We start from the raw sequence: 22,225 nt of genomic DNA on the forward strand, positions 1-22,225 counted from the left end.
ACATGGACTCACACAATGTGCCTTTCCAAAGTCTTCAATAGCTGTCCATTTTCAACTTCTTGGGTGCTTAAAAGTCAGGACACTTCGGCACAAGAGTTATTGCCAAGGATGAGGGGCAGGTGGGGCAGCCGTGATAGCTTCACAGGATGAGGACAGACACCCACGCCCACCTGGCCATGCTGGGTAGGACAGGTGGAACTGTCCCCTGTAGATGACGATTTTGGGTTTGCCACAGGTCCGACTATAATTAGGTCTTTGGCATACTATAATTTGCCCACCTGGCCCTTCTATGACTTTGTGGCTTGTGGTGGAGTTGACCCACCCACAGAGCAAGCACTGCCACTCCTGGCCATCCTTAAGGCCAGTGGCCAACATACCCCCTGTCTGCTCTTGCCACCTACCCATGAGTCACAAGCCTGGCCTTACCCAGAGCTTCCCCTCCCTTTCACAAATTGTCAACTTCAATGTCTCAGGTCTGGCTATGGCCTCTTATGTGGCCTCGCCCCGAGACAACCAGTTCCACTTTCATTCTGACCACTCACTTCTCACTGTGACTCCCATCTTTCTCTGCCCAGCCTACAGCATCCCAGTACCTTTCCATCAGAATCCTACAAAGTCTGACCCCTCCCCCAGCCACCAGTCTCACATAAGTGGACCTGGTACCCACGTCCGCTTTTCTCTATGCCAGGCTTGCACAGTGGACTACTCCAAAGAAAATGAAACGCAGAGGCTGGCATCTTCAACACTGTGCATGTATCCAACAACATCCCCACCCCCAGTTCCCAGAAGCCCCCAGGCTCCACCCCCACCTCACTCCCCTAGTAGGCTTTTGATCTGTAGCTTCTCACACTCCTCCTCCTCAGACTCTGAGCCTGGTAAGCATTCCAACTGAGAATCCCCACTACAGGGACTCCCCACAGCTCCTGTGTCTCAAATCTGGCTAATCACCAGACTGTCCCTGTTTTGCTTCCATCTCTATCCTGGCTCCCCTCAGATCCATTCATGAGCTGCTATCAGGACACGGTTTCTAAATGCATGTCTTACAAGGCACTCATTCACCCACAGAACCAAAGTCAGAGTCCTTTACCTGCATTCTGGGCAACCCAGAACAGGGCCCCAACCCTCCTTAAACAAACTGTGCCTTCACTCTTGCTTCTGTGGTATCCCCTGCCTTTTTCCAGGCTGCCCAGAATCTCCAGAAAGAATCTGTCTACTGCTGGCTTCTTCACAGCCTGATCTACCCAGCTGTCTGATTCCGATGATAAGCCTGAGACCCTTGAAAAGAGCAACTCTTACAACCTCATGACCCAGTAACTCACATCCAGTAGCACAAAGATCACAAGGCCGCCCCTTGTTGGACCTTCATAATTAACAAGAAAAAGCATCCATCTTTGGAGTCTGGCAGACTATATTTCAACCTTGACCTAGTCTATTCCTACCTACACCCTCAAGAAAGCCTTCAGTGTCAACTTTATTTAAAAAAATCAATGAAGCCCACAGACCACAACAAGCTGACCTAAGGACCGAATTCTGAGTAAATGCAGCTAGAACACTCCCAACAGTTAATACACAGCTCCTCTTGGTATTTCAAAAATATAACTGTGGTTTCACTTAACTCCAGGGGGAGGGCAGATTGTCTGGCATGCAGACAACAAAGGCAATGGCTTTAGAAACACTTCCTGCCTTTTGGCCATTTTGCTCCTCATTAACACCCCTGCTAAGAGGCAAGGAGGGGCGGAAATGTCCTTCTGTCAACATGAGTAATGATGTGTTATCGCTGGTGCTACCGCTGACCCTCTGCCAGCAGTTATCTGCTGACTCAGCAACACCCCTGCTTTCCACACAGGTAGATAGCAAGCATTTGATATTAATATGGTTGCCATGGGCCAGGGTTTTGACAAACACAGGCTGTGCAGAAGCAAGACTCATGGAGCCTTGTATTGGTTGAGTTTTTGTCAGCTTGGCAAAAGCTAGTCACCTGGGAAGAACCTGAACTGAGAAAATGCCTCCAACAGATTGGCCTATAGACAAGTCTGTAGGGCATTTTCTTGGCTAATGAATGACGTGGGAGGGCCCAACCCTCTGTGGGTGGTGCCAGCCCTAGGCAGAAAGTCCTGGGTTGTATAAGAAAGCACAGTGAGGCAGCCCTGAGAGACAAGGCTGTAAGCAGCACTCCTTCTTGGCTTGAGCTTCAGTTCCTACCTCCATATCCTTTCCCTGAGTTCCTGTCCCAGCCTCCCTCAATGGTGCACTGTGACCTTCAAGGTAAAATAGACACTTTCCTCTCTAAGTTGTGTTTGGTCATGGTCTTCACCACAGCAACAGAAAGTAAACTAAACCCAGGCAATCCTTAAAGACTGCTGGAGACACGGACGGCTTAAGAAGGAGGGATCCCAGCATGGGTGGTCTAGAATACAGGCTAAGGAGTTTGTTTATCTGAACTACTCCACAAACAAACAAATAAGTGCATTTTTCAGTACAAAAGGTTTCGTGTATATGTGTGTGTGTGTGTGTGTGTGTGTGTATGTGTGTGTATGTGTGTGTATGTGTGTGTATGTGTGTGTATGCGTGCGTATGTGTGCGTATGTGTGTGTATGTATGTGTGTGTATGTGTGTGTATGTGTGTGTATGCGTGCGTATGTGTGTGTGTGTGTATGTGTGTGTATGTGTGTGTATGTGTGTGTATGCGTGCGTATGTGTGCGTATGTGTGTGTGTATGTATGTGTGTGTATGTGTGTATGTGTGTGTGTATGCGTGCGTATGTGTGTGTGTGTATATGTATGTGTGCACTCGAGTGCACGCCCTCTCCCTGTGATTAAGGCACTGGATTTCCCAATTCAGAGCTGATGACAAGCAGGTAGAAAACAAGCAGATGCACACCTACGCCTCACCCTCAGTCATAAGCAGAGGCTGGGGAAGGGGAGACATACTTGGCCGTGGACTGGGGTGGCATGGGCACAGGACAGGGGCATCAGGAGCAGAAGTGGGAGCACAGGCAGTGATGGGAATTCCACGAGACATACATCAGCTGAGTGGTCTGGATATGTTATAATATCCTACTTAATCTTTGTTCTCTTCAGAATGCCCCAGGCATTTGGTGAGAATAAAATATAGGGAAAGCTCTACGTGCACAGTCATTCTTTTTTGTTTTGTATAATCTGAAAAGGAAATCATTTCTGCTAAGGACTCCTTAACAGATGGCCTCCGTTTCTGGCAGAAGACATACGGTTAAGTGAGAGGGGAAAGCTACCTCCATGACGGGAAAGATGGGTGTGTGCACGAACCCCAGCAGGCTCAGCAGCTTCAGGTGCCAACTACTCGCCTGCCCGCCACACACCTCACCTCAGACACAGCCACGCACCTACGCACCATTCCTACCCTCCTTACGCCTACCCACCTGTCCACTCTCAGCAAAAGTGGGATGGAGAAGCCAGGCACTATTCACCCCAGGCTTTCTGACGGCTACACGCCAAGGACTTTGCTGTGCCTTCCCTTTCTGCTTAGGAGGTCACCATGCAAAGCAAGTGACCTACTGACCTAAAACCATTCAGGTTATGTGAAGTCACCAAAAGTCTCTTTAACCAGAGGCACTTCAGTGGGAGAACTTCTGTTACTTGGACTCCCCTTGTCCTTGACTCCAGCTTTCTCCACTTTGTAGTCTCCACAATGCTCCCAATACCGTGAGCCAACTATATCCTGCCAGCCCTGCCCCAGCAGAATAAAATCCTGAAACCAGGAGCTAAAACAAACCTTTGCTCTGTAAGTTGTGTCTGCCAGGTATCCGGCACAGCAAATGCAGCGGGAGCTACGATAGAATGCTCACCTTATTCATTCACAGCAGCAATGGTAGGAGTGTGAAAGCATGTGCATCTCCAGGAAGTATGTTAGGACCCACTTTATGATGTGAGCAGGCATGGTCACGACTAAAAAAACTGTCTCAATCCAATTTCTTGATTTCATGCAAACAGGAATACAACCCCAACCAGTACTAGCAGACATAAGGGAGCGGCGCTCTGAGAAAGCCAGTGCTCATGGCTGCCATCACTGTTTCTAACAAATGCACGTTTGCCGTGAAAATGGGTAAGGACTCAGATGTAAGTTACATCCTGAAGGTGAGAAGGCCAGACCCAGGAATGGATGCCACTAATCTTTGAGAGGTTATGCATGAATGAGCTCATTAATACTCGGTGACCTGATTCTGAAAATGATCTCTCGGCTCAATGCTCTTTTTCTTAATGATGCAAAAGTAGCCCAAACATCAGGAGTCTCTTTGTTACAGGACAGATGGGACTCTGGCTAAGCGGGGGCTTTGGATGCGCTTGACCTTGAGGCGAGCGAGCAGGAAGATGCAGTGGTCCCCAACTCTTGAGAGACCCTACATCTTCAAATGCCAGCTCTGCTATTTAGTAACTGGGTGGCAAGTGGGGTCCCCAGGGTCCTCATCTGTAAGGAAAAGCTACTTATGTGAAATGGGGACATGGCTGTAGGAGGGCAGAGCAAATTAATCACAGGAAGAGCTTGAAGAGATTGAGGCACAGGACCCAGAACACACTCGATGTCTCTGTAATTCTCATCACCGGGCTCTCCCTCCTTAATTCTAGGTCTCTTTAAAGCCCACCATGACTCACCAAATCCGTTTATCCAGTCCTCTGCAAATCTGCAAGCTCTCACACCTACCATGTGCCATACACCAACTGGTGACAAGTGAACCTGTCACCTCTGTTTCCCACTGCTACCCCCCCCATCTAGACTCTAAAGCACCAAGCCCATCTTCTGCTGTACTGGCATGGTGGCCTACTGTGCATCAGGGCAAGAGTCAGTCTCCTGCAGGGGCCTCGTGAGAGACAGAACCTTGCACACTTACTCTTGGCGGCAGCTCTCATGAGAGACAGACCCTTGCACACTTACTCTTGTGAGAGACAGAACCTTGCACATTTACTCTTGGCGGCAAAACCTCGCACACTTACTCTTGGCAGTAGCTCCTTTGTTATCAGGAGAATTGCTATGTGTTTATCTACTTACCTGAAGGTTCCAGAGACAAAGATTCCACCTGCTGTGCTGGAAAGAACAAAGCCTGACAGTACAGCCTGTACACAGTAAGTCCTGTGGGGAAGCGGGGAAGGAGCAGAGGGCTTGCTGGGATGCCCGGAAGCCCAGCACCAACACCCTATCAGAGCTGACTATATTCCTCAGGAGCACAGAGCCGTGACCCGATCCTGATCCACTGATAATCCCAGCTAGCAGTCCCCACACTACAGTTCCCAAATACAGTCTCTTGGTTACCAAGTCAGCCTAAGGGGGCACCACCACCTCTGACTTGCTTGAGCTAATATACTAAAGACGTAAAGTCCTGGCCACATTCCTCAGATCCTTGCAGCTTTAAAAGCTGAGACAAGCAAGACAAACCACTGACAGGTAAGAAGCATTCGGTATTCAAAATGAATGTGTGGGCTGGGGAGAAATACACAAGCGCACATGTGAGTGGATTTGTACGGGTGAACCAGAGAAAATCTGCTCATCTTTCTTCCTTAACTGACTCTGGGAATCAACAACTGGCCACAGAAAGAGACTCATTTGGAGTGGCTTTGCCTGATTATCAAACCCTTGTTTACAATGATTAAGCCTAGATTTGCAGTCCCACTAACTTCACTAAGTGCCTCCTGAAGCACGTGTATAAATATGGTGCCCCCTTCCTGCAAGATCAACTTGTGAAATTAGCATCTAAGAAAGTCAGAACACAAAGAGATCTGACATTACCACACCCTTGACCATCCCTATAAGAGAACTGGACAATGAGAAGAACCTAAAGTTGTCCTCTAAGTCCGTGCTGATTTCCTCCACCACCATGGAACCGACCATTCATACAACAGGGACAGCTGACAGCCAAGTGCATCTTGGTTTAATCCCCAGGCTCTCGATTGCAGGTAATAATAAAAACCGGCCGTGTGTGTATGTGTGTGTGTGTGTGTGTGTGTGTGTGTGTGTGTGTGTGTGTGTGAGAGAGAGAGAGAGAGACAGACAGACAGACAGACAGAGGGAGGGGTGAGGGAGAGGGAGGGAGAGAAAGGGAGGGAGACAGAAAAAGACAGAGACACACAGAGGAAGGGAGGGAGAAAGAGGGGGAGACAGTGGGGGGGGGAGCCACAGAGACAAACAGGAGTGATAGAGATCAAAGGACAACCTCCAAGAGTCAGTCTCCACCTGTTGTCCTGCTGTTGTATGTGCCAGGTTGGCTGGCCCGGCAAGCTTCAGGAGATCCTCCTGCCTCCCCATCCCATCTCCTGGCAGAAGCTCACAAGGATGAAAGCCAAATATGCTACTGTGTGCCCAGCTTTTCATGGGTCCTGATTATCCAAACTCAAGTTGGCAGGCTTGGGTGGTAAGCACTTTACCCACTGAACTATCTTCCCACCCCTCAAAACCCATTTTAAACTTCATTCATTCCCCGAAAAGAGTCACAGACTTCTCAAGAATGTCATTCAAGTACGTAGTTTATGTGTTCTCTATGCTAGCTGCCTTAATGAGCAACAGAAGCAAACACAAAGCCTGGGGGGGGGGGGGGTAAGCTTCCATCACTTGTTCTGAATGAAGGAAGACTGGGATGTTTGCAGTCAAGAGTGGTTATCAGTGGACTGCAAAGCCCACAGAGGAGAAGCAGGCAAGCTTCCCAGGAAAGGGCTTCTCCTGATCAGAAGCAGGTCCAGGCAATAGAGAGGTACAGCAGTGCAGGGTCAGTCCCTGACATGAAGGCACACACCACGGTGCGATGCATTAGTGACTCAGAGCAGTCAGCTCTTGGGCAGTACAGGTGCAAGGGCAGAGAAAGCAGATGACAAGAATGTTGCCAAACTTACCCTGCAAGTGCAAGGAGGCCACGTAGGAGGCACCGCTCTCCATCTGTGGCTTAGATCGCTCTTACCAAGTATGGAGAAAGAATTCAAAGGTGGGAACAATGAAGGTCTTTGGGCCTCTGTTACTAAATAACATGGCTAAGGATAAAACTGCATTGTCTTTTCCTATCTGCCAACTACTGATCTCTTACTGTACAGGTGCTAAGGCAGTTAATCTTCACTCAACCTTATGAGGTAGGGAATGCCATTCCTTTGTTTCCAAACTTGATCAGAATGAAACACAGGTTCCCTGCAGACTAGAACAATCTCACAACTGCCACACGTACTTTCTCTTCAAGGCAGAGATTCAGGCCTGCACAGAAGGCAGAGTGTGAAGGCCATCAGAATGGGCTGACTCACAGGGCCATCACACCAAGTGGATGGATGCCCAAGCTTTGTGGTGCCTTTATCCTCCTTGCCACTGTCACCTTGCTCTCCAAAGAGGACCATGTCAAATCAGACTCTTTTCTCCTAAGCCAGCATTGTGTCATCTTGCAAAAGATAGCTGTCTGCAACGTCCTGTCCACTGTTGGGTCCTCTGAGCTCAGCCGTGGAGAAAGGCAGAGCAAGGAGCTCTTCCAAAGCACACACTGGTACTTGGTCTTCATGCCTACGGGATACTCATCTACCCAGGGAATTCCAGAATGCTAAACTTCTCTACCTAACTAAATGGTTTTTAAAGAAAACTAAAACAATTAATGGGTGATATCACTACAAAAGAAATGGGTTTCCTTCTTTCTTTAACTATTTCAAGCATAGTACACAAATCAATCTTATCAGAAAAACCAAACAGGATGATGGCACACCAGCCCATACTCAATCCAGCTATAGTAACAGCATGAAGCCAGACGTGTGCAGCCAGCATTTTCGAATCAAGTCAGTCTGAATTCACGTCACATCCTGAAAGGTCTGGAAACTACATCTGGCCCTCACAACTGCCCATCTAAGCTACCTCCCGCACACGCTGACTGTTTCTCTTAATTATGTTTCCCAAAGAAGCATGAGCTGTGGCAATAAGGGGCCACAGTGGTCCAACCTAACCCAACCATCAAGAAATCATCTAGAGCACTCCATAATTAGGTGCAACGCACCTCCTCCCACCCAAAGGAGGCAAATCCATTCCTTGAGATAATTCTATCCCTTGACATTCTTAGAAACAAAACAAAACAAAACAAAAAAAAGCATTTTCCCCCAAATGAGGGAAATCTCTAGAGTCTAGAAGTTATAGCCTTCATAAGTACACTATCCCAACAATCATCAGAGTAAACATACTTCGAAGACTCCAAGGTATTTTAAACTACACACACACACACACACACACACACACACACACACACACACACCATTAGATCTTCTAAAATACCACATGCAACAGTAAATTACCATTCCTGTCCACTAAATTACACCTAAGAGAAAGTTAATGGACATCCAGAAGATTTGTCTGTGCTTACTAAGGCCCAACCCATGACTTCCCCACTCTTCATGCACATCTGTGGCAGAAGACAATCGTCCTCCTAGCCCTGTGCATGGAATGGAGATGCACACCTGTGAGCCTTGCCCTTGACCTCCGTAGGCATTCTGAGAAAGTCGACTGCACCTCTCCCTAGCTGCCCATCACGCACTGCAGCCCTTCCTCTCCCATGCTCCAGACTGTTACCACCTGTACTGTTGACATTCTATAAAGTCAGCAGGGTGTTAACCCCCCAAATTCCAAGTCTACTGAAATGTCATGGCACAGTATAGATGTATTCATGTTTCTCACAAGAACAGAGCCCATGAAGTTACCAGGGTCACTATGGGTACACTCATAAACGTGATTATGGGTAGGTACACTCATAAATGTGATGACGGTATTTACCAGAAAATAGAAAACGATACGCAACTTCTTCCTACCCACAACACATCTGAGTGGCCATTTTCCTCCCAAGGCGAAGCCTACATACAAAACTCACAATGTTTTAGTTGAATGAAGGCACCCCACACTGAAGGGAAATAACATCAACAAAAGAAAGACAGGTCCAGTTGGGTCAGCATGACAGGAAGGTGATGCAGAGACTAAGAACTCCAGGAATAAACATCTCAGGGCCTTGTCCCTATTCTTCCTACAAATAACATCATCATTCCTCTGGCCACAACATGGAGGGGCTCCTGACTCAGCTCCCAACATGATCCTTCTACCCCCAGGAACCACCTTCCTAAGATGCCACAGCCTCCTCTGCTTAGGGCAGGCTCAACCCCACTACAGGGTGGCTGCTGGCCTCCACCCTCAGGCGGCCCCTTCCATCTCCACACCTGGTCTTCCCTCTCTCTAAAGCTTTCTCTCATTTCCCCCAAAAGCACAAAACTCCTCAAAGCTCTAGCAGCCTCCAATAGAGACTCCCAAATGTCCCCATTGCCAGGCTTCCCCGCCTCCCTGGCAGGTCACTCACTGGGCGAGCGTGGGGGGGGGGGGTGCAGCGTGGGGGGACGGGTAAGTCTAATAATCACATCCTCTTAACTTTCTTATTTCCCTGCATTTGAAAAACTGAAAGTATAATGGCTAACATGGGTTGTTATGCTGCCCAGGGAAAATGATTTGTGTAAAGAACCCACTACAAAGGCTGGAACTTGGTGAGGGCTGGCTATAACAATCATGTCACAGATACTATCTAAATGCTTCTCAGACTCCAATCTCTACTAACCCGGGGAAATTACACGGCTCCTCTAGCTTGGTTTCCTCACCTCTGAGTGCAGGGACTAAGGAGATCTATGGGGAAGGCGTGAAGCAGCACAGAAAGCAGTCAGGAAGCCATGAAGTGCTAGACTGTGTAGTAATACCGGGATGGCTGAGAAATGAACTGCTTCTCTAACTGGAGAAATGTGTGGATCAGTAGGGGAAACATCCCCTTCAATCCCCTTTCTAATCCCATTCCTCAAGTGTGTAACTGGCCTTTTATTGACTAATTGAATCCTTTATTATACACTCACTTAAGTAGACAGGTCTATCACCCATGCCTCAGCTCTTCCGTAACCAGGAAGTGAGATAACTCTAAAAACCCAACAAAGACGAGAGAGGAGACCTCAACAATAACTTGACATCACACAGCAACTGAACAGTTTGTAGACGCTACAATTTCGGCTGCTCGCAATGTGTTAATATTAACCAGGTGCGGGTCCTTGGGATTTAACTCTGAGTAACTACACCACAGAGGCTGTTACCCCTTCCACTCTCCGTCATGTCTCTCTAATCAAGTGCAATAGATTCTCTTTTCTTCCAACTCCAGGCATCGCCTGACTCTCATACAGCCGCATCGACTCTTCCCTCACCAGCTGTGACCAATAAAAGGAGCGCTCAGATAAAGCTATGCAATTACAATTACTCATTTATAAAGTCATCTGGACATTACAGGATGTGCGATTTCTCTAATTGCTGAAAACCATATCGAAAATTTAATTAGGGTTTACCAAACTCCTTAAAGGGGGAGGAGCCCTCTGCACTTCAGTTAAGAAACACTGTAAGAAGTTCTGGCCACAGTATTTAGAAAGATGGCTCACAGTGGTCTGCTAAAGCCTCAGACTAACCCTCTAAGGCAGGCAGTAATCTTAACATCTGCAGAAAGTAAGGCTGGAGGAGAGTATCCGGGAGATAGAGCCCTGACTTCAACTACCTAAATCCAGCATGTGGGCCACGCTGCTGTCCCTTCAAGACAAGGCCCAAAGAGCCTTGGTAAAAGATGACCAAAAGGCCATATGAATCCAGGTGAAACCACGGAAGTGAGTGTGAGAGACTGAGAAGAAAGAAGGCACTTGAGGAAAAACAGGCCATGGAGAGAAGACAGAGAGGAAAATCAAAGTTGGAGACAGGGAAGATGGATGCCCCGTCCCTCAGAAATGGAATTCCAAGGAGAAACACCATTTCCAAAGAGAAGACCTGACTGAAACATGGCTAACTTGTTCTGAAAAGGTATGATGGCCCCTTGCCAGAGCAAGCTAGAGGGGCTAAAATTGAAGTCACGTTCATGGCAAATGTTCAGAGTACAAGAATTACTTCAAAAGTGGTCAAGTGTCTTCTAGTACCAGGAGAGATGGCGGTCAAAGCCTTCCAAGGAAAGACAAGTGATTTCTACAGACTTGTACGTCGAGCCACAGGAAGGGAATTTCGATGGCCAAGAAGGTAGGCAGCTTTCTGAGGTCAACACATGAGGACTCATTAACCGATGCCAGACTCTTCTGTCGCAGAGATAACAAGCACTTGAGGGCCCACAGTGTACCACACAGTGGCCTAGGTTCAGCCATGAACACCCCTGCCCTTGTGGAGGTAATGATTTAGCTGGGTAGACAGACGAGGGACACGTAAACATATATGGTTTGAGCTTAGGTCATGATAACTGCCCTAGAACCAGCAAACAAGTAAGTCAGGATATGAGAAAGAATAAGGGGTGGGGGACTGGTGTTTGAAATACTTTCATGGGACAATCAACAAAAGATTAGCTACAGGCCAAGGGGAGACAGCAGAAAATTCTAGAAAAGTAACTGTTTATTGAGCAAGCCCTCCTGGGTACAGGGCTGGGGCTCTCCGTGCTTGCAGGAGAGAACAAAGGCATGCAGGCACTTCAAGGAGTTAAGAGTGGGATTGTTAGTGCAGACAACAAAAGAATCTAGCTGCAAGGACAGCTGAAGCCAGATGAATCTAGCGGCAGTCAGTGGAATGACTGACATCCAACCAAAGGCAAGCTCAAGACAAGGGTCCTGACCCTCAACCTGCACTGCTGAGAAGCCAGAACAATGCTCGGCTGCTTCTGAAGTAGATTAGGTAAGTTACTACCAACGTGTCTGTGGCCGGTGAGTCGGCAGAGGAGATGAGGTACCCTCCCCACCCCATACTCACATCAGTATTTAAGTCATCAGTCTCCCTCCCCACAAGACTGGGAACAGCTCATAAGAATCATGGCTTCTTTAATCTCTATACTCGTAATAACTAGTAAGTGATGGTACCTTAATAAATGTTTAACAAGGCCCAGTCTAAGTCACATGACTCAAAAAGGAGGGTCTAAATAAATAGCTAAGGTTTCCTGGGCGTGTGAAGCAGAACAGGCCAGCCTCATCCTATGTGTTCAATGCGGTTGCAGTTGTCTGACTTGTCAGTAAATGGAGGTAGCCAGACACTGCCTCCATCCAACGAAGTACAGAGCCCTGAGAAAAAGCGCTGCAATTCCGCGTCTCAATTTGTAAATGAAAATGTTGGAGCAAATGAGAGGTTGCAGACCTTTCAGTGGAGAGAGGGTATCTATCATTATCCCAAAGCCTGATGCCCAGGTAGAGGGTGCAGGCCTCCCTGCTGGATGTGCTCCCAAATTATAGGCAATAAAACACACAGCTGGTATGGCCAGCACACTAAGAATCTTTGAAGCTTTCCAGCAAGAGGGGTGATATGGTAATGAGCAGACAGGAGCTGGGGGTTAGAAGCCAGACGCACCAGTGAGCAGTAGTAATGAGTTACATGATCTCAGACATGAGCAATGGCTAGCCCAGGGAAAGACCGAAGGAAACAGACTGTCAAGGTAGTTGTTGTTCTTGTCTAGCATGTACAAACCCAACAGTCTGAGTAAAATAAGACAGAGAGGAATCCATTTTACAGGACCTTGATTGAAGGCTATTACAGCAACACTTACCAATAAGGAAGGCCATCCTCTGGTTTTGAAATGTTTATTTAGTGTATTTACAGAATGCCATCAGACCTTATTTTGAGTCTCGGAGTTGTCATTTACCAACTACAGAAATACCTGCCACTTTCAAAATTCTCAGTCTCCTATGCCTAGCAAAACTCTCCAGCACTACAGAAAAACTCACAAATTACAGAAGAGAGAGAAGAGCCAATCCAACTCAAAGAAAGCTTCCAATTCCACAATAAAACACAAATACTACAGAAAGCACTGGAAAGTCAAGAGCTATTTACTAAGTCTTTTAGTAACTTTATTTCAAATCCCTTTAAGAGCCTTAAGTAACATTTGCTACATTTCAAAAATTATACAACTTAAAGCTTACCACTTAAGAAAAATATAGCGAAGCTAAAAACCAGATCGTGTGTTTGAAAATGCCTGCAAAATAATACACGCCTGAGGGAACTGGATGGTTTTTTCTACTGAATTAAATTAAGGGGTGGGAAGGGTGTGCTACAGATATCCTAGTGAGGGTAATCTTTGCGATTACACAGAAGCGGCCATGGGAACCAAGGAAAGTTAATTCAAGATGAACTATACACTTGAGGTATTGAGAGAAACACACTTCGAATTTTCTAAACTCTGTCAGCACTGGAGATCGTTATCAGCCCGTGTTCCAACAAACCAGAAATCTGATCAGAGTTTCTTTGAAAATGGCAGGACATTAGCGTTACCAAAGGACAAACACGGCATTTACATTCCGAGACTCAGGTCTTTAGGCTCTCTGGGCCTCCCAGCAGTCTTCCATTTCCTGCACCTTTGGATTGCCACAGGCTTACTTCCTCCGTACACCTGGGTTAGGGATGCGTCCTCTTTAACAGTTAAAGCTAAAATCCTGAGGAAAATTCAAGGGTTAAAAGTTCGGCGTCTACCCCAGCCCGGACCCTTCTAGAAGCGCAATCAGTATCTGTCTCTGGCCAAGTTCGGTAGGGCAGATGATTATTTTTTCGTAAACAACTCTGAATAGGTACGGCGTTAGTAATGGGACGGATCCAAGCAAGCTCTGTGGTGGTGGAAAGGCGGAGGCAGCAGCAGCAGCAGCAGGGCTGACTCGCAGCGGGAGCCACTATACTCGTTCATCGCAGTTCCAACCACGCAACAGGTCCACGCACGCAGTGCCCCAGCGGCGGGAACCTGGGCACCTGCAGCAGCTCTCTCCTCCTGCCCAGCACTCCAACGCCGCCATGGGGCCACTGAGGCTGACAAAGCGCCATCTCTCCAGGGCACAGCCCACAGAGATAAGGCCAGGGGCACATTCCTTACAGATGCCGAGATACTAAAGCTTACTTTCGCGCTGCTCCGTCCCAATGTCCTCTGGAACCTGCTTTAAGCCCAAAGTGAGGAGCCCCGGGCCACTAGCTGGAGAACTGGCAGCTAGCCGATCGGCCCCAGGGCGTGATGGGCGCATGGTCGCCCCCAGCTGGGAACAGTGTGAGCTACCTGGCTTCTCACCTACCCACCTAAACGGCGTTAGTTCCCAGACGTGGATCTAAGCTACTTAGTGGACCAGAACGGTTCTCCACTCACCAAGTAACTACTTGTTAAATACCAAGTCTTTCGGTATAAATGGAAAAGAACTTTTATTCGAGGATGGGGTTAATCGGGAAGGAAGGAGGGACAGGGGCGGTTGAGGAGCAGTAGTGGTTCCCCACTGGCCAGTCTCCCGAAGCGAAGCAGTCAGCGGAGGATGGCACGGACCCGGCCAACGCGCCAGGTGAGGCGGGCACTCACCTCGGGGAGCTCCCGGAGCTGGTTGGCGTCCAGCAGCAGCTCCTCCAGGCTGCGGGCATAGCGATAGATCTCCTCCGGGACGTAGACCAGCGAGCAGTGGCGCTTGTCGATGGCCTCCACATGACGGTTGCACCGCCACAGGGGAATGCAGTGGAACATCGCCGCCTCCAACACCAGAGTCGTGTCCCGCCGAGCCGCGGAGCCCGGGGCTCGGAGCCCGCTCCGCCCGGCCGCCCCGCTGCTCCCCGCCCGCCGCCCGCTCCGCACTCGTTGCTGGCCCCAAGCTCGCTCACGCCTCGCAAGGGCTCCACGGTTCCGAACGTTCTGAGGAAGCCGCGGGAACCCTCGCCGCGTCCCGCGCCTTCGCCACAGTCGGAGCGTCCCCTCCCACCGCCCCCTCCGCCGCGCTCCGCTTCCTACTCGCGGCCGCCGCGCACTGGGCATGCGCACACGGCCGCATGCGGAGGGCGTGTCCCGGCCGGAGATGCTCCGCTCCGGGTTTTCCTGGAGACCCGGCTCCCCGGAGGGTCGGGAGACGGTGCTCCTGCGGTCCCCTCCTCCGCGGGCATTCGCACAGCGTGCGACTCTAGAGGGAGCCGCGCCCCAAAAAGGTCCGAAGGTGGACAGGAACGGAAGGCCAGAGAGAGCAAAACTACTTCGGAGTTTTCATTTTACTCACCGTGCCTTTTTTTTTCCTAGCTCCCCTTCCCCAAAACAACTTTCTCTTCCGGGGTCAGGAAGTACCGCCCCGCCGCGTACCTTGAGCGCCGGGTAGCGAAGGAGTCGGTTCTGGCTTTCAGGCAGCCCCTCCTCCCCACCCAGCTTGTGCCCTGTGTCCACACACAACTCGCCCGCCCGCCCTATGATCTGAGCATCTTCGGTGAACAGGACTTATCTGGGGTGTACGTGTCACCCACTTCCTGGTGCCACCAAAAGCATGGATGTCAGTCTTCAAAAATCTTCTAGAAGATGCTCCGAGAAGAAAAGAGATGGCAAAGATGCTCTTCTGCACCTTGGCCAGATGTTGTGCTTCGGGGCTAACCTGGGCTCAAGTACAGAAAGCACTGACGCAGGAAGCCAGATGAACGTTCCTATGGCTGGCTCCTGTATTTCTTCGACAGCACCCTGCGTCTTACAAAGGGGAAGCACGACTCTTCCTTTGCTCCACACACAGTCTTATTACCACAGCCAGACATTTGAACCCCTCTTCTTCTGTTCGAAGTCAACTATTCAGAATAGCCAAAGTCACTCCCTCACGAACAGTTGTTGATTCGGTCGAGGCCAAATACAATAGGGATAGACTGTTTTAAGAGTCTTCTCTGACTCCCCACCCAGCAACGAAGCCCAATGCTCCCACAACTCAAATCTGGAGTCACCGACGTCACACTATGCGGAAGACTGAAAACTGAGCTTGCTCAGTATCCAAAGCAGAGTTTGCTCTGAAACTTTTCATTGTTTCTTCAGTACTTCTAACTGCACAGGGCACTTGCCCAGGTGGAGAGGGGAAGGGACACATAACGGCTACATCTTTAGCAAGAGGATCTCTTCATAGATGAGGGAGGCAATTTGACTTGTTTCTACCTCAGGATTGTCATCTAGGCTTCAGTTACAGCCACTCTGCCGGCTTCACCTTTTAAGCTGACTTGGTGCCTGCATTCTTGAGGAGGACTTTGAGCCTCTCTCTACTCCTCCTTCATTCTTGCATTCCAGAAGCGTGTACAAAGCCCACTTTCTGCCACCTCCCATGGAAAACTCTGGTTCCTGATTGAGACATCCAAGAAGACACGTCACTCACTAACTTTGTGGGTTTTCCAAGTGCATTTTTTTTTAAGTTATAGAAAGCTGTCCTACTCAGTTTAATGTTGATTTTTCAGAAATACACAGACTAGTTTTAATAAATTATAAGTAGGCTTTTTAAATATGTCAGGTCTTTTAAGGATTCCAACCTGAATAAGCATTCATTATTCCCCTCTGTGTTGTGATCCTGTTCTTCTTATTTCCAAAGATACTGTGGCCTTCTGAACAGCTCACCTGCTCTGAAGATCCTGGGAACCACCACAGTCCAGGTGACTTAACTGCCAGATTTGATTCCAGTCTACTCTGTGTTCTAGTTTGTTTCCTACTGGTGAGATAAACACAATGACAAAAAGTATCTTGGGGAGGAAGGGTTCGTTGGCTTACATTTCTGGATCACAGTCCATCCTTCCGGGAAGCCAAACCAGGAACCCAAGCAGGACAGGAACCTGGAGACAAAAACTGAAGCAAAGGTCATAGAGGAAGAAGTTACTCGATTGTTCAATTTTTTTATACCACCTAGGACCACCAGTGTATGGGTGGTACCAACCATCATGAGCCGGGCCCTCCCAATTACTCTTTAGTCAAGAAAATGCTTTACAGACTTGCCTTAGGTCCATCTTATGGAGACATTTTCTCAATTGAGATTCCCTTCTCCTAGATGACCCTACCTTGTGTCAAGTTAACAACTAGGAGATGAAGGATTATTTGGCTTGAATGTTAGGATCACGATCCACCCTTAGGGGAAGCAAGGACAGGAACTCAAAGCAGGAACCGAAGCAGGGATGATGGGGGGAAAGGTCTTGCTTGTTTTCTTGCTTTCTGTGGTTTACTAAGCATGCTTTCTTATATAACTCAGAACCACTGGGGACATACAATTCAGGAGAGTTTACTGCATAACAGCAGATAATACATGTAGAGATGATTCACCAGACACATGCTAGATACTAAAATGTAACAAAGAAAGATACCCTTTACCCAGAGAGAATGAAAATGGTGCAATTAATGGTTTGTTATTTTAATTCCTTTTCCTGTAAAATGGTATAATCATTACATTTTTTTAAGCTATAAATCCAAAGTGCCATCTGGTAAGATGGAAATGACTGGGAATTCAGAAATGCGGACATGTAAATTTTGAAATGAGCGTGAGAAACCACTGTTTAGCCAATGGAGTAAAAAGAAACCAAACAAAACAAAACCACTCAGGATCCTAAGTGTTAGTGAAGATACAGCGTAGCAAGCACTCAAGCATTGCTGACATGAGAGTAAACTGTTGAAAGCAAGATTTAAAACAATGTGAGTTTTCTCTCTGTGTGTCTGCCCTAATGATTCATCCATTCCGCACACAGAAAACAGTTCTGTGCTGTAAGTTTTCTTTCAAAATCCATCATAATTTCATTAGTATTAGTCGAAATATTGAAACAACTAAATTTTCATCAACAGATTAAAAGTGAAGCCTGTAGAAACAATGGGAAAAGAGAAAATAAGCCACTAAAACATGTTAACAAATCTATCTCAAAAGATTATATCCACAAAAAAAAGCCATGAACTGGACTGCTGAGTGCATCTAGTTTGCATGTGAATGGGAGAGCAGCCTAGATGGCAAATGGCTCAAGAGAATGTAGGAAGTGATGGAACTGTTTATTTAGGTAGTAGTTGCGTACATGTGTTCATTTATTAAACTCCTAAAACAATCTACTTAAAATAGAAACCTTTAACCATATAATATATATACATGTATATGTATTTATATAAATGTGTTTACATTTTTAATTAATGAATAAGAGGCTGGCAAGATGGCGGCGGTAGGGGGTCAAGCACTTGATACTACACAGACTTGAAGGCCTGACTTTGGCTGCCCAACACCTATATAAAATCCAAGTATGGCTGCAAGCTCCAGGTTCAGTAATAGACCCTGCCTCAAGGGGATAAGGAAGAACAAAAGACAGAACACCTGATATCCCCTCCTAGCCTCCTTATACAGGAGTGACAGGATGATGCACCCCGCAGTGCGCGCACACGTGTACACACACACACACACACACACACACACACACACACACACACAGGTAAATGTATCCTACAGGCAATTATAAATTAAATCCTAGGCTAAGAATCACATTACAGTATATGGTTACTAAGTATCTGCCACATGCCAGCCACTGGATTACTTTTCTGGGAAACAAAGGGAGTGACAGACCTTGGAGTCTTCCTGGAAGAAAGGCTCTTGTCTAGGGAATGGTATCAAGATGGAAACTATAGTGGAATAGAGGGTCGTTTTCCCTATTCTAGAAAATCTATCAAGAGGCTCACCTTTTTGTCTTGGGAAGGAACACAGGAGTGACCCTCTGAGGATGTATACACAGGAGTGACCTTCTGAGGATGTATACACAGATCAAAGAACTAATCAAATCACAAGCAAAGCTTGACACTGAGAAAACAGCTCAATTTGCATAAAAACCCCAGGGCACCCTGAATAAAATCAAACTCTCAGAATTTAATCATGCTTCTCCAGATTTAAATTTAAGAATATTTTCCCAAAGATTTTGGAATACAAGACATTGAAACCGTTCAGAAGCCTGAGAGCCTATACAACTCTATAAATAAGTAGTTTAGAATTCACCAATTATCATCAGAAGCAAGGCCATTGCCTGAAATCTTTGATTTCCAATTAGTACTTAAAGTTTTTCCTCTTCTCTTGGTTTTTAAAAAAATTACGTGTGTGTGTGTGTGTGTGTGTGTGTGTGTGTGTGTGTATGTGTGCCCCACACTTGAATGTGACAGTTTAGGTTATCAGGCCTAGAGCTGGCCGTGGCCCCTTCCCTTGTTTTTCCATTGAAACATGTATTGAATTTACACTCAAGTTGGTCCAGAAATTGTTGTAGTTACGTTTTCTGTTTTATTTTTTGTTTTCTGTTGATACCATCCATATCTCCTCCTCCCTTCCCTTGTAGAACAGTTGTTTCCTCTGAATTGAAACATTCCTTCCGAGTGGACAAAGCGGCAGTAAACAAACATCCCAAGTCTGGGAAGAGAAAAGTTGAAATATAATCGAAGTTCCCTAAACAAATTTATAGACACAGTGGACAGCTGCTGGGAGGGGAGACCTACCAGCCAAGCTACCCAGAGGAACTTTCCCGGGGTCTGCTTGCTCCAGGATTCCAGCTTTCATGAGTTATCACCGGTCCTGGGGTGGACTTTTGAAGAAAGTAGCTGCTTTTAAGTCATCCCCACTCCTATAAGGAACCTCCCCCCATACTCCTGTTAGTAACCCCAGTTAACTTGATCTGCGATCCCTTTCTGGGGTGGATATACCTGCGTGTGTGTCTCCCTCACAGGACATTTTCTTTTCCTGCTATCTTGCTATCTTGACTGTATCTTCAGACTGCATTTTATGACGTCCACTAGTGACAGTGGTTGCTCTAGCGAACAGAGTGTACATCTTTACATTTTCACAGTCTGGCTGAACAATAGAAGCAGAAATCGTTGGTCTCATCTGACTGGGTGCCTAGTATAAGGAGAAGGAAATTGAGAAAGCAAGCCACATCTTTCATTGAGGGTTCCTGGATGGCACCCCATTTTGTTGGGGGAATCCTTGGGTTATGTACATGATGTGCAGTCAGCCAGCCACAAAGACATATCTAAAATGAAAGTCACAGAGCTTTTTGAATCTTATCCAGATTATTGTATGAATCTGTGCCTATGGTTGTTACCGGTTTCGTTTTTGTAAAAGTGTTCTGAGGTACTGAATTTTTATAATGTCTATTTCGTTAAAAATTCTGTAGATGGCGTACAGTTACTCATCTCTATATATGTAGATCTATTTATGAACTTTTTATAAATGAACATTTTAACATTTCTAATTCAGATGCAGCATCCTGCAAGAACTAAGAGGAGAGAAAAACTAACCTAGACTCTGAAAGCCAGAGACCTTGTGACGTAAACACACTTCACCTGATGAGCGTCTGACCCCTCAGGGCACTAGCTGACTAGAGGTCAGAATAGCCAGACACTATCATGGCCATGGAGGCCCCAAATCAGTCCTACAGAGCATGTCTGCAGTGAGGCGGGAAAAGCGGTGACTATGAGGCCCAGGTTCTAGCCCAAGTGCCAAGACTCTGTGGGTTCTCATGAGGTGGGGAGCCTCGTTAAGTTATGCATGGAATACAGAATAACTGTGGGTCTCTTTGGTTCTTCCAAGCCTAAGGACATGAGCTCGGTTCCCACAACCCACACAGTGGAAGGAAATTATTGACTCCTGCAAGTTGTCCTCTGACCCAACATGCACAGAGGAGTGGCATGAACACACACACACACACACACACACACACACACACACACAGTCCACACACTTTTTTTAAATAAATAAATTTAAGCAAATAACTAAATAAAATCTATTCTAGAAGTTATTGTTCTATAAAAAGCACACCTATATGAATAGCAATTGTTACTTTCTTTTAAGTTTCTAGATGTTTAACATTTAACGATAATAAATAACATTTATTATTTAAGTTTAACATTTGTTTTTAACATTTAACATTAAGTTATTTTACATTTATTAAGTTTTAAACCTGTTTTAATATTTATAACATTTCTAAAATTTAACACTAACTTTTAACATTTATAACGTTTATTAGGTTTTTTTTTTCAGTAGCATACAAAGCTGTGGATTTCACTGTGACGTTTCATGTTCCTGCCTCTATGACATTATACTTTGCTTCTATTCTTATCATCAGTGCCCTCTTGTCTGTCTTCTTCCTTTATTAGTCCCCTTCCTCACCCCAGCAGCCCCTCCCTCCTCCTGCTTATAGCTTGTATCATACTCATCCCGTCACCTTTTCTTGTGACTTCCCCTTTCAGACTTTTCTTCCCCTTTCATACCTTCTTTCTATATCCACACTACAACACACACACACACACACACACACACACACACACACACACACACACACACACGTCAATCTGTGTTTTATATACGAGCGAAACCATAGCATGTCTTTCTGAGTCTGGCTTCTTTCGCTTAATGTGATGCTCTCCATCCATTTTCCATCATCCTTTACAGCTGAATAACACCCCCCCACCGTCCATGTACCAAATGCCTTCACTTACCTCCTGAGGGACTTGTAGGTTTGTTCCACATCTTGGCTGTGTAAGTGGTGCATCAGTAAACATGGGTGTGCAGATCTCAGCAGAACGCTGACTTAAGTCCTCCAGGTACACACAGGGACTGGTGCAGCTCGGTTGACATATGATTATTTTGAGTTTCATGAGTGACCTGAATACTTCTTTCCAATGTAACTGCATCAGACCGACATTCCCCCAGCAGAATTAAAATGTTCCATTCACCCCATACTTTCACTAGTAGTTTTATGTTTTCGTCCTTTGTCTTCTTCTTTGTTGTTGCTTTTTTAATTTTATGTTTTCTAAACACCAAATGTAATAAATTCATAAATACATGCTGGATAAAAATGCAAAATCACAACGAAAAGGCAATACCTTAACAAAACCCCTCTGTGTTGCCCATTTTTATTGGCAGAATAACTATAAAAGCAGATTTTTTGCTGGTTTTTTTTCTGGAGAGACAGTCCAATCCCCTGTTAGAGAAAAGCAAAGAGAAACCTCAAGTAGACATTTGAGAAGCTGGCACATTTTATCATCCAGTGGTGCTGTCTATTCGTCCCTGTGTGTATGTTTGTGCAAGCATCATAAACCAACGGCATGGACACCAAACACAACGCCACAACAGCTCACACTGGGAAACACGCTGGGTGACAGAGACCAAGAGAGACCAAGAGGCAATGTAGACACAGGAATGAGGCTTCCCTACTAAGGAGGGGTAATGATGTAACAGTTTAAGTTTCTCTTAAAAGGACAGACACTGAGAATCGTTGGACCCTGAATGCATGTTCACTGTTTCACAGGGACAGCTGAGTCGTGCTACAGAAATGACAAACAGTCCCTTCACCTACATCTGGCTATTCGTTCAACCCTCTAATGAAAAAAAAAAAACTTAATGGAGTCTTATTACTATAGAACATTCTTCTGTGTGTAAATATTTCTTTCCCTCTCAAACTAAAATTTTAAAGTAAAATGTTCTTGTAGTTCACAAGC

At 46.5% G+C, this 22,225-nt stretch overlaps 1 protein-coding gene across 5 annotated transcripts in view; it reads right to left on the reverse strand.

Moving 5' to 3' along the window:
- Positions 1 to 17,858, reverse strand: part of Lrrc1 (leucine rich repeat containing 1) — a 169,468-nt gene extending 151,610 nt beyond the window's left edge. For 3 of the 5 annotated variants that reach the window (XR_010054010.1, XM_039081882.2, XM_039081881.2), the window contains exon 1: positions 14,321 to 17,858. Coding sequence is in view for 4 of the 5 variants with exons in the window: in XM_039081882.2 (XP_038937810.1) it covers positions 14,321 to 14,764 (444 nt within the window). In the remaining variant the exon portion in view is untranslated. 5 annotated transcript variants of the gene reach the window in all.
- Between the last annotated feature and the right edge of the window lie 4,367 nt (positions 17,859 to 22,225).

The sequence above is a fragment of the Rattus norvegicus genome, chromosome 8, assembly GCF_036323735.1.
Source record: "Rattus norvegicus strain BN/NHsdMcwi chromosome 8, GRCr8, whole genome shotgun sequence".
NCBI lineage: Eukaryota > Metazoa > Chordata > Mammalia > Rodentia > Muridae > Rattus > Rattus norvegicus.